This window comes from Coenobita brevimanus, chromosome 116 (genome assembly GCF_032717465.1).
Source record: "Coenobita brevimanus isolate Jiangsu-jjx chromosome 116, ASM3271746v2, whole genome shotgun sequence".
NCBI lineage: Eukaryota > Metazoa > Arthropoda > Malacostraca > Decapoda > Coenobitidae > Coenobita > Coenobita brevimanus.
The window spans coordinates 42,868,889-42,881,929 of NC_137069.1; the positions used below are offsets into that span (position 1 = coordinate 42,868,889).

General features: G+C 42.0%; 1 protein-coding gene across 1 annotated transcript in view; it reads left to right on the forward strand.

Moving 5' to 3' along the window:
• Positions 1 to 7,618: 7,618 nt before the first annotated feature.
• LOC145418726 (uncharacterized) overlaps positions 7,619 to 13,041 on the forward strand; it is a 16,252-nt gene continuing 10,829 nt past the window's right edge. The window contains exons 1-2 of the mRNA XM_080287061.1: positions 7,619 to 7,688; positions 10,121 to 10,195. Coding sequence (XP_080143187.1) covers positions 7,619 to 7,688; positions 10,121 to 10,195 — 145 coding nt within the window. The remainder of the gene's footprint in view (positions 7,689 to 10,120; positions 10,196 to 13,041) is intronic.

Here is a 13,041-nt window from a genome sequence, read left to right on the forward strand (position 1 = left end):
AGCATGAAGCTTGGTATTCACTTAGGATTTCGTGCCACTGGGAATGAAGGGGTACTGTTTGGGTGGGGGGAAGGAGGAGGGGGAGAGGAATATGTGTGTATGAATATTTTCTTACAGTATACATAGAAACTTGTACATTTGTGTGTGTGTGTGTGTGTGTGTGTGTGTGTGTGTGTGGCCGCGGGGTATATGGGTTTCGGTATCTTTATCTAAATTTACTTTTCCCACGGTGGGCATTAATATGTCCAGCCCCTCCCCCCGCCTCACCCTGCCTTGCCTAACCCTGCCCTGCCTCACTCGACCCCGCCTTGCCTTTCCTTCCCTTACTCTTCCTTACTCTGCCTTGCTTTACACTTCCCTGCTTCACCTCACCCTGCTCTGACACCCTACCTTGCCTAAACCTGTCCTGCCTCACCCTACTTTGCCTTACCCTACCGTGCCTTATTCTACCCTGGCACCCTGTCCTGTCTCACCCTGCTATGTTCTTCCCTACCCCACCCAGCCCTGTCTCTCTCTATCCTTCCTTGTCCTACTCTGCCTCGCCCTAACCTAGCCCACCTTGCCCTACCTAATCCTATCCTGCCTTACCCTGCTCTGTCTCACTCTGCTTTACCTCACCCTGCCATGCTTCACTTTCCCAACCCTGCCTCACCCTGCACTGCCTCGCCTTACCCTACCTGACCTTACCCTGCCTCAACCTACCCTGCCTCACCCTGCCCCGCCTCATCCTACCGTGCCAAACCCTGCACTGCCTCGTCTTACTCTGCCTCACCCTACCCTGCCTCACCCTGCCTTACTTTACTCTGCCTTACCCTACGCTGTCTCACCTTGCCTCACCCAACCCAGTCTTACCCTGCTTAACCCTGCCTCAACCTGCCTCAGCGGTGACTATTTTCTGAGTTTCCGTTTTGCGTTCTTTCCTGTTTTTCCTCTGTATAATATTTCTCTCTAGGGTTTCCCCTGCGTTATAAGTAGTCATCTGTATTCAGGTTTCCTCCCGTGTGTTCTTTAATTGTGTTTTTTTATTTTTGTTTCTGTCTTGGCTTACATACACACACATACATACGTGCATTACATAAACACACACACACACACACACACACACACACACACACACACACACAGACGGAATACAGCTTAGTGGCCGTTTGAGTATCCACTGCAGGACCGGCCTATCCCGACCGAAGTGGGGACGATACAGCCAATGTATCTCTACCAAGTGGCTTAGGCTGTCTAACTGAGATTGTACGTAGGGTGAGAAGTGCTTGTAAATGTAATTGTAGTGTTGTAGTGGCTTTGGATGTGTGTGTAGTCTGTGAACCAAATGTAATAAGCCCACGCAAGCAGACTAGGTGCAAGCATACTTTATAATGATAATAATAATAATTATCATAATTAATGGTTTATTGTCCAAGAAAGTTATAAAATACATATGATGTGTACAGTATAACATTGTGTCTTGGCTTACAAATCAAAACCCTTTAAGGAAGATACATATATATACCCAGCCACACACACACACACACACACACACACACACCATAAAATACACATCCACGTCAGGCGATACGAATGGCTAGAATTATACGGGCTCTGAATTTCACTTACCCCTCTTGTGTAGGCACAATTCTCGCATTATTTTCCCTCCGCTAAAACCAGACGATTTTATTCAAGTGAGTGTGAATCATAGGAGTCTGAGAGAGAGAGAGAGTGAGAGAGAGAGAGAGAGTCGTAGGATTTTGAAATGTTAATAATTTTGACTTCGACTGTGACCCATATTCCCGTCGGTTAAGGAAGCTCTCTAACACCTCTTCACAAACGATTTATTTTGTTATTCCACATCGTTTCTCACGAAGTGGAATCTTAGGCTAGGTTATGTCCATATGTCCGTTAGTCAGTACGTCCGTTCGTCCATTCCACGCTGGATCTCAGAAACCAGTTGCTGGAATTTTCTCATATTCTGTATGATTGTTGGGCCATACAGGAGGTTAATGCCCGTCTTTTCAGAATTTTGATAAAGTCCAAGATGGTTGGGTTATGATCAATTTTCTATTCTTGAAACTTTAAATCCTTTATCTGCTTTACATTAACAGGTTTACAGGTTGTTATAAACTTATAGAGGAAGTCATGTATAATGAGTCTAAATATGATGTCAGATTTGACCTGTGACCTTTCCATCAAGGTCATCTTCAAGGTCGAATGTCAATTTGCACAAATGATATTAAGTCTTTCCATTATTACGTCTATCATATTTACTGGGGATTTTAATACATGTGACATTGACAGACTCTGTCAGGTGAAATCCATTTGTCAATCCTTTGGGATGCACCAGTTTACAACTGGGTTGGCAAAAAAAAAACAACTTTTTTTTTAAAAAGCCCAACCCACCAGGTTTTTTTCTTTTTTTTTCATGAAATACACCCCCCAAACGGGCAAAAGTGGGTTTTTTCAAAGTTTACTTAAAATTTAAATAAAATAATGTTTCCACTATATATAATTATGAATAGCCCAATAAATTCTTATTTTTCACAGTTATTTGAATGAGGGAAATGAACACAATCATGTTTTGACCTGTTTGGCTGCTATCCTCTGCGGCATTTTCGCGGGCCACGTTGGACTGGTTTAGACCGTTCAGGACTCATAAGTGATCGCGAGAACGGGCTAATGTCGGTCCGATCCTGTCCGGGCTTGCTATTGGCTGCATGAGTGACTGGGCATGGCCTAGAAGAATGTAAACAAATGTCGGAGACTAGTGTTGATTACACAAATTTCATGCATCCCCTCGATTTTTATCTCAGTCATTAACCCGTCACGTTCCGAGCTATTTCGCACCTCCGACACCCCCCAATTCCGAGATATTTTCGAAAAATATTTTTTTGGCTAAAACCTCCGTTTTTGGTGAGAAACATAGAAAATTCATAGAGAAATCGCTCACCTGAGGTTTAAAATACTCGATCCAGGTAGCAGTACCTCCTTACCTTACTTGGTTTTCTAACAGGCTGGCACCAAAGAGAACGAGTTCAATGGGAGGGTAACTATTTCACACCACTCATAAACGGTATTTATTTATTTACTTGGTACGAATTTATATGTAGTACGAGAGTATATTGGTTTTCAAACAGTAATATAGGCATTATAAGCATTGTTTCACTCACCAACTCATCACCATACCTGACCTTTTTTTGCCACATTACCTGATCATCATTTTTGACTGTTTCTTCCTCTAATGCTATGTAAAATTTGTCCTCCACATTGTCATCGATTGGGGAATCACTCTGGCCCTGAGTGTCTTTATTGACCAGGTCACTGGTAACAGGTGAATTGCCGAGACAATGGCATGCAGGGGGGGGGGTTATGCAGTGTAATGCATTGTCCCTGCTTGGCATCTTGTAGAGGAATAGAGGAAGGTGTCCCGTGTATACATACAAAAAATCACGTGCAAAAATTGAAAATTGTGCAAATTATGAACCTTGCAATTGCGCAACGTACCAGTACGTCGTCGGGACTGGCAAATGCAAGATGTTGCAATGTATCTATACGTCGACGGGACGTCTCGGGTTAATGCTTTAATAATCTTATTTCGTGCTCTCTGTAGTAATACAGTACAAAGCCTCTACTTCATGGTGAGATTTATTTGGTTCCCTTCTTGGATGATCAGGGGTTTCTGCTAGCATTAAAAATGTAATTTAAAACCTTATTCCCAAGTCCGCCATTGTTGACCATCGATGTTTACACCCTGCCACGGATGCTCCTCGCCTCCTTCTTGGCTGTTGCTGATGCGCATACGTTTGTGCACAGACCGGTCTCTCCTAGGCTAGCTTGTGGGGCAGGACTGCTTTGGACCTGTCTGTACTGGTCTAATTGTCTCGCCAGAACAGCAATAAGACCAGTCTAAACCGGTCGATACCGGTCCAAAAGCCTCATGAAAACGCGGCTCCTGCTACACAGCAAAACATGCTTCAACATGAGAGGCTTGAGAGCACTGCACAACTCATGAGCTGGCAAAGATCAGTCCACACTACACAATAGTAGGAGAAGGAATCATTTGCCTTGCTACTCTCCTTTCTTTGGTAATTATATACTTGCATTTCTCAATGTTCTAAATAATTATTTTTGAAAATTCTGTTGCATAAGTGATTTCACACATTATCTTAACAGTAATGATAGCTTTTAGTAACCAAATATCTAAGCCTATAAAATACATCAATTTTAAACAGCAATGTTTAAAATATATTTCTATAGAATTATTGATATTTGGTAATGATATGAGACAACATATGGTATAAGTTAACTCCAGCAATGATTATACTGTTTGGGTAATATGACAAGAACCATAATTGACTGTGAGACAAAAATATTATCATTTCAAAGAAAAGGATATTTTTGGCTATAAAAGCTATTAGAAAAATAGAAGTATTATGAACAGTTATGAAAAAATCAAAGTACAATATTCATATTTCGAAAGATTGGGTGTGCTAAGCCAACTCCGTACCTTCTTTACCCCTGCACAGTTCTATACTTAATTCACGGGTTTTATTCGCCCCTGTTTAGAGTACAACTCTCACGTGTGGGGAGGCTCTCCACATACAGCTCTTCTCAATAGAGTGGAGTCAAAGGCTTTTCATCTCATCAACTCTCCTCCTCTTACTGGCTTTCTTCAATCTTTGTCTCTTCACTGCGCTGTTGCATTTTTATCTCTTTTCTGTTGCTGCTTCAATGCTCACTGCTCCTCTGAACTGTCTGCTTGCATCCCTCCATGTCTGTGACGGGTGCAGCAACAAACTCTCATTCCTTTTCTGTCCAACTCTCTAATGCAAGAGTTACCGTAACCATTACTCCCAGTCCTTCATTTATGCAATAGGTCATCTCTGGAACGGTCTCACTGTCTGTATTTCCTACTTCCTATGATCTCCAGTCTTTCAAACGCAGTGTGTCCAGGCATCTCGAAATGAACGTATCTTGAATTTGGCTCTCTTTTGTATTGTTTTTGTTTTTTCTTGGAAGGAACAGTTTGCGGGCTTCTGCTTTTGGTTCCTTCTTTTTTGCAATGAAAAAAAATTGCGAAGAGCTTGTTTTACTTATGTTGGTGATGAGAAATGTAATAAGCTTTCTTTTTAATCAATAAGATTATGCTTCCAAGATATTATATTATAAATACTTGGCGATTTTTTTTTTTTTAACCTGCGAAATAGAATATGATTAACAAGCTATTATTTACTTCTGTTACTGTGTGCAAAAATCTAACCATTTAATCATATAAAACTGAACTTATTATTAAATACATTATTTAAAACCCCCCAGTAAAGTGGGTAAAACAGTGGTTTTCTTTCAAGTGGGTTTTACTGAAAAAACCCGGGTTGGTAAAACCGGATTACCCACTTTGGTGCCAACCCTGGTTTATAAGTAAGCCAACACAGATATCAGCAGGAATAGTAGATCTGGTATTTATCAATATTAAAGGTCCTCACATTGCTATTGTTGCACTGTATGTTACTGATCAGGATATGATTTGATTAGGATTTTACATTATTGATGAAAATTGTGATATATTTTGATTTTTACAAAACAGTTGTAACTCGAAATAAATTTGTTTGCATAATTACTTGCTGACTATTAAAATATTAATGAACTACAGTACATAGGCAACTGTTAGAAATAAATAATCCCTCAACTATCCGATGTAATAGAGCGAAAGGCATGTCCGGAAAGTGGTCCCATCCAGAAAGTGGGCCTCTGACTGCTGGACTGGTACTTATGACCCTAACCTAGCCTAACTTTGAAAGCCACCTAAACAGCTCCCTACCGGACATGCATAGCAATTCACACCAGTAATGGACATAAAGCATGAAAAAAATGAAAAGGAACCAGAGAATGAGGAATTAGAAGTATGGAAAATACTTAGCAGTGTACAGGCTACTTACAGAACAACTGTGGCCACCTCCTCTAAGGCTCTGGTAGTTGTGAAAATGTTCTTGAAGCATGTACAGTAATCCAGTGTTCTGCTACACTTAATTCTTTGCACTGTGAGTTATAATTGTTTAACACTGCACATTCTGTTCTTAATTGCACCACGCCAGTTTCAACCTCCAGTTTCAACCCGCCACTTTGCACTCCACATTTAATCCTTTGTACTCTAAATTCTAATTTCTTAACACTGCACAACACTAAATTCTAATTTCTTAACACTGCACAACACTGTAAATTCCCATGTGGTCTAGTGGCGAGGTACTGGAGATTATTCACTGTTTATTCATAAAAAACGAGCACTTGCAACATCCATTACAATGGACGTCTTCCCTGAACGAAGGTTAGGCAGTAACTGGGGACAGGGTTGCCAGATCTGACCTCAGCCACATTACCAAACTCCTCAATGTTCATTACCAGATTTAACTCTTCATTACCAAATTCTTAAAGGAAGCATTTATTCTTCTCTGATTATATGTACAAATGGAAATAATCACTCTCCTTATAATCAGCAGCATGTTTGTTTTTGCGCTATGTATGCTAGCAGATTAATCAAAGAAAGCAGACAGTCCACCGTCTCCATTCTCTATATCTTCATACACGTGAAAAATCTGTTTGGTAATGGATCTTGCTGATTCACTACCAAACAAACTTTTCAATACCAAATTGGCCCACAATTAGTAATAAAAAATACCAAATGGCAACCGTGACTGGGGAGGGGGGAAGGGGGAGGAAGGAAGGGATGAAGGGGCCTTGACGTAAACAGCTGTTTGGTGCCGCGTGGTGCTGCGTGGCAATTTCAATTTACGGGTGGGAAAAAATTCGGATTTGGGGGGGATTTTCTTCTTTTTTGGGCCTTTTTTGGGTTCCGAAGGTCCAGGCCCCCAATATCCGGTAAGTGGGGAGTCCAGAAAGTGGGCGTCCGGAAAGTACAGGGATTACTGTATTTAGAATATGAGATAAAATCATCAAATATAAAAAGAGAATATATAGGAGAAAACCAGTATCAAAATATTTAGAGAAACAGTTGTAGATGTTCAAAGAGGTGGCGTTTGTAATGGACGGCCAGCGCAAACATCTTAAAGTGCTGGAGAGTATAAAAACATCCAGTTCATTTAAGTTTACTGTTAGATTGAATGACAGATATATATGAATAGCAACTGTAACAACAACAGTACCAGCATGCTCAAAACAACAGTACAAGCCTGTTTAACTGTTCTCCCTCCAATTGATTGGGTTGCACTAGCACAATACAGTGATTCATCAGTTTTTTTCTTTGAAGTGGAATCTAGTCTCTCAGGCACTTGTTCATTACCCCTGACTGTCCTCTTCTGTATATTATATAAATCCTTCCAATATCGCCTTTACTCGCATAAATGACGTGCAGAGGGATATTAATAACCAGACTTATCCAAAAATAAATCACAAAGGAAGAGAGTTTAGGAAGGCTTCTTAACTGACGAAAAGACAGGCCAGCGTCTAGTAATGTACAGTCTCCTTAGGAAAGTATGAAGACCTACTTATTTCCTCCCTCCCTCTCTCTCTCTCTCTCTCTCTCTCTCTCTCCTTAGATTTATTTTTCACTTTCGTTCACTCTGTTTTGAGAAGAGAATATTACATTTCTTTTTTCTTCGTCTTCTTCGGACAGGCTGTGATGGCGGGTCGATGGCTATGGGCGGCCCTCTCTACCCTGCTGGTCACACTGGCACTGCTACTAACGCGGGGTAAGTAAAGAAAAAAGAAAGAAAAGGTAACTAGTCTCTCTCTCTCTCTCTCTCTCTCTCACCTGCGTCCAAGAACCAGGTTAATGGGAGTAACGTGAGCTGGTCTTGTTTTTGTTCTGGATTTTGCTATTTTTGTTGTTGTTGTTGTTGGAGGACTTTGGGAAATAACTCACAAGTACTTAATATTAACAAGACCTATTGTCAGGGGGTATGTTTTCTTGGTCCTATCTCCCCCTCACCCCCACATCCAACCCCCCACCCCACCCTACCCTTCCCCACACCTCCCCACACCGCCCTTCCCTACCCTACCCTACACCAACCCACCCAACCCCATCATACCCTACCTTACCCTACCCCACCCCACCTCTCCACCCAACCCTACCCTACCTTACCCTACCTTCCCTACCCTACCCTACCCTACCCTACCCTACTCTACCCTACGCTACCTTACCCTACCCTACCTTTACCCACCCCACCCCACCCTTCCCCACCCCACTCTACCTTACCCTACCCTACCCTACCCTACCCTACCCTACCCCACCCCACCCCACCCCACCTTACCCTACCCAACCCTACCCTACCCTAGCCTACCTTACCCTACCCTATTCTACCTTACCCTACCCTATCCTACCCTACCCTACCCCACCCCACCCCACCCCACCTTACCCTACCCAACCCTACCCTACCCTAGCCTACCTTACCCTACCCTATTCTACCTTACCCTACCCTATCCTACCCTACCCTACATTTACCCATCCAACCATCGCACCCCGACAATTTCTTTCTTGCAGTAATAACAAGATTTTAAAACACCCTCACCTGTGTGGGGCTCGAACCCACCTCGGCACAGTAGGTCTAAAAGATGTGTGGCCGTCATGCAATCATGACTTTTTTCCTCACACACACACACACACACACACACACACACACACACACACACCTATGGTCTCCAGTCTTTTAAACCCAGTGTGCCCAGGCATCTCGAAATGTACGGAGCTTGAATTTGTCTGTCTGGTTATTTTATTTTCATTTTCTTGGAGGGAACAGTCTTGCGGGTTTGTGGCCTTTAGGTCCATCTTCCATTTAAAAAATCTGGAATAAACTGAGTCCATGACTATTGTTTTTATTTTTGGGGGGAATGGGGAAGAATCCTCCGGGCAGGCCTTTGGTTCCTTCTTCCGTGCATTAAAAAAATATATATATATCTGGAATCCCTAACCTCCAGATCAATAAATTCTCAAGTAAATGAAAGTCACCTGGATAAAGAAAGAATAAAAGATATTTAAAAATTATTAAACACGCCATCGAAAGCAAAGACAAAAAAAAAGAAAAAATCCTTCTAACTAATGTGAGTATTTTTGAGCCTCTGTGATTTTTTTGACGTTTATGAGGCAGTGAAATAAAACAATTGAATCAAGCTGTATATATTTTTTTCTCATTCTTTAAGATATCGAAATTGGTAATAAGGTCCATAGAGGGGGGTGAAAAAATTCTGGAAACTGAGGGATGTGAAAATTCTTCTATATATCATTCCTTTACTTCTACACTAGTTCTCCTCAGACATGGCATCTCTCTCTCTCTCTCTCTCTCTCTCTCTCTCTCTCTCTCTCTCTCTCTCTCTCTCTCTCGCTCGCTCTCTCTCGCTCTCTCTCTCTCTCTCCGCTATGCTCTTTCACCATAACTTTGCCCAGATTATCGTCCTTTTGCAGCTTATATCACGAAGATTACTGACTTAAAAAGGACATTGATACCGCTCTACATGCTTTCCATGGCACTTCTTCGTGACAAGCATCATATTCTAGTGTCGCGATTAAACGTAGCGATCAAGATGGAGGGATGGCTGTTTTAGGTCATGTTAAAGTAGGAGTATAAAAGTACAGCAATGATAAGGGTTATCTCAAAATAATTAACACACACACACACACAATGGGGGAGGCGGTGGCTGAATCGGTAGAGAGGCGGCCTGCAGTCCTGATGGACCCAGGTTCGAATCCCGGCTGGGGCAGGGAACAGTTTAAGGATTTGAATTTCATAAAAAGCAGACTTTCCTGATCTACCAGATGACCCGCCGACATGTCATAAAAGTACCCCCGCTAATACCAATACACCAGTCCTGTATGAGACAGCCCTAGCATGTATTCAATATGGACGGTGGGTGTTAGCGCCGAAGTGGTGACATGTAGAGAGGTGTATAGTATGTAGGAGGACTACTGGGCCTTGATAGCAGGCTGTGAAGCCTATGCCCAGAGTCGGACACATAAACACACACACACACACACACACACACAAATATGGGATGCAGGCTAACCACATCTACCGGGTACTACTATTCCTTATATTTCCTCCATCGCTTTTTTTTTTTTTACACTTTCGTTCACTCTGTTTTGAGAAGAGAACAATACACTTCTTTTTTCTTTATCTTCTTCGGACAGGCTGTGATGGCGGGTCGGTGGCTGTGGGCGGCCCCGTCTACCTGCTGGTCACACTGGCACTGCTACTAATGCCGGGTAAGTAATAACGAAAAAAAATAACTAGGTTTCTCTCTCTCTCTCTCTCTCTCTCTCTCTCCCTCCACCAATTTTCACAACCCTAAGTTTCCAGAACATTTTCACCCCCTGTATGGACCTTATTACCAGTTTCGAAATCTTCAAGAAAGAGAAAAAAATATATTTACAGCATGATTCAATAGTTTTCTTTCACTGCCTCATAAGCGTCATAGAGGCTCAAAAATATTCAAATTGGTTAGAACGATTTTTATTTTTTTCTCCTTGCTTTTGGTGGCGCATTTAATAGTTTGTAATATTTTGTTTCTTTATCCACACGATTTTCATTACCCATCCCCGCCCAGGAGGGGCTCAGGGACGATTTTTTTTTTTTTTTTTCGCTCGGTTTGTCTGTTTGTTTGTGTCTGTCTCTCCGTCTGCCTGTCTGTTAACAACTGTACGCGAGATTTATTGGTGCAGTTTTAACTAAAATTGCAGGGATGATAGGCTATGACTCTCTGATCACCAGATTAAATTTGGGGCCAAACTGGGCCAAGGCCCAGGCTGTAGGGCCAAAGAATAAAATTAAAAAAAAAAAGTAAAAAAATCGTTTTTTCGCCATAACTCCATTCAAATTCGTCATATCGGCATGAAATCAAAACATAAAGGTGCATCTTTCAAACCTGCATCCTATAACATGCCTCATTACATCAAGGGGTCACCCCCCAGTTAGCGGTAGGGGGTCAGTGTCAGGTAGCTAGGGCCTAAAATTTCAAGTGGGCATAAAATCGTCAATTTTCCCCTGATTTACTCCAAATGTGATATGTGACATCTTTGGCTAGATATCCCGTTGTGTTTATACGTCAGTACTAAAATGACTGCCGGAGGCGGGTTTGCTGTGCCTTGGCACAGCTTCTTGTTTATTTTAGAATTTATCGATTTGGAGGTCAGGTATTCCAGATTCTTTTAAATGTAAGGAAGAAGGAACCAAAGGCCTGCCCGAAAGATTCCAACCCCCCTCCCCCCAAATATATATATATATATATATATATATATATATATATATATATATCTATATATATATATATATATATATATATATATATATATATAAATGAATAGAGAACCAATTTATTCCAGATTTTTTTTAAATGGAAGAAGGAATAAAAGGCCACAAACCCGCAAGACAGTTCACTCCAAGAAGAACATAAAAACAAAATAACCAGATAGACAAATTCAAGCTCCGTACATTTCGAGATGCCTGGACACACTGCGTTTACAAGGATGGAGGTCATAGGTGTGTGTGTGTGTGTGTGTGTGTGTGTGTGTGTGTGTGTGTGTGTGTGTGTGTGTGTGTGTGTGTGTGTGTGTGTGTGACAAGAAAAAAGTCAAAATTACATGACGGCCACACATCTTTAAGACCTACAGTGCCGAGGTGGGTTCGAATCCCACACAGGTGAGGCTGTTTTGAAGTCTGGGTATTAGTACAAGAATGAAAGCGTCGGGGTGGGGTGGGGTGGGGTGGGGTGGGGTAGGGATTTTGGGGGGTTAAAGGTAGGGTTGGGTAGTGTAGGGTAGGGTTGGGTGGGGTGGGGTTGTGTGGGCTGGGGTGAGGTTGGGCGGGGTGGAAATGGGATGGGGTAGGGTGGAGGTACGGAGTGGGGTTGGGGCGGAGGTAGGGCCAGGAAAGCATACCCCCTGAAAACGGGTTTTGTTATTATTAAGTACTTGTGTGTTATTTCTCAAAGTTCACCAATGACAGCAACAACAACAACAACAACAAAATCCAGAGCAAACACTAGACCAGCTCACGTTCCTCCCATTAACCTGGTTCTTGGACGCAGGTAAAAGAGAGAGAGAGAGAGAGAGAGAGAGAGAGAGAGAGAGAGAGAGAGAGAGAGAGAGAGAGAGAGAGAGACAGGTTTAAACTAATATGAAGACGTACTTTTAGGAAGAAACTAGAGAGAGAGAGAGAGAGAGAGCAAAATTGCCACGTTGCAGTCATCAATCATGCACCAGTCCGAGGTGTACTGGGCACAGATTCGAATCCCAAAGAGTCTGAGGGTAATGGAGTAGGAGTAAAGATTCTCTCTCTCTCTCTCTCTCTCTCTCTCTCTCTCTCTCTCTCTCTGTTCTAAAACTTCGTAATTAGAGAGCAAAAGTCCTTGTATTAATATTGAAACCCCGACCATGTTTAGTGCAAGATAGTCTCTCTCTCTCTCTCTCTCTCTCTCTCTCTCTCTCTCTCTCTCTCTCTCTCTCAAACATAGGTACTGCACACTTTACTTTCATTCCTCAACTGAAGTAAACAGACCATTTTCCACGCCGGTAATCAGGTCTACTAATATCAAAGCGAACAGACGAGAAAATGACGCCGACCAGAGTTACAATGACGTCACCTCTCACCTCTGTTATGTCGTATGTTCCCCGTCTTTCTGAGTTTTATGTGATCTTCCTGCATTTTTTCTCGTTTTTATGCTTTTTTTTGTTATGCCACCAGACGAATTTATTAAAGCTAGAATATTTTTTGATGATGCCTAGTGCTTTACGATGCCACCTCTCACCTCTCGATGCCCTACGTTCCCTGCCTTTCCGAGTTTTATATGATTTTCCTGCATTTTTTCTCGTTTTTTTTTTTTTTTTTTTACCACCAGACGAATTTATTATAACTAGAATATTTAGTGATGACCAGAGCTACGATGCCACCTCTTACCTCTGTTATGTCGTATGTCCCCCGTCTTTCAGAGTTTATGTGATTTTCTTGTATTTTTTATCGTTTTTATGTGTGTGTGTTTTTTTATATACCACCAGCCGCATTTATTATGACTAGAATATTTCTTTGATGATGTCCTGTGCTTTGCGACGCCACC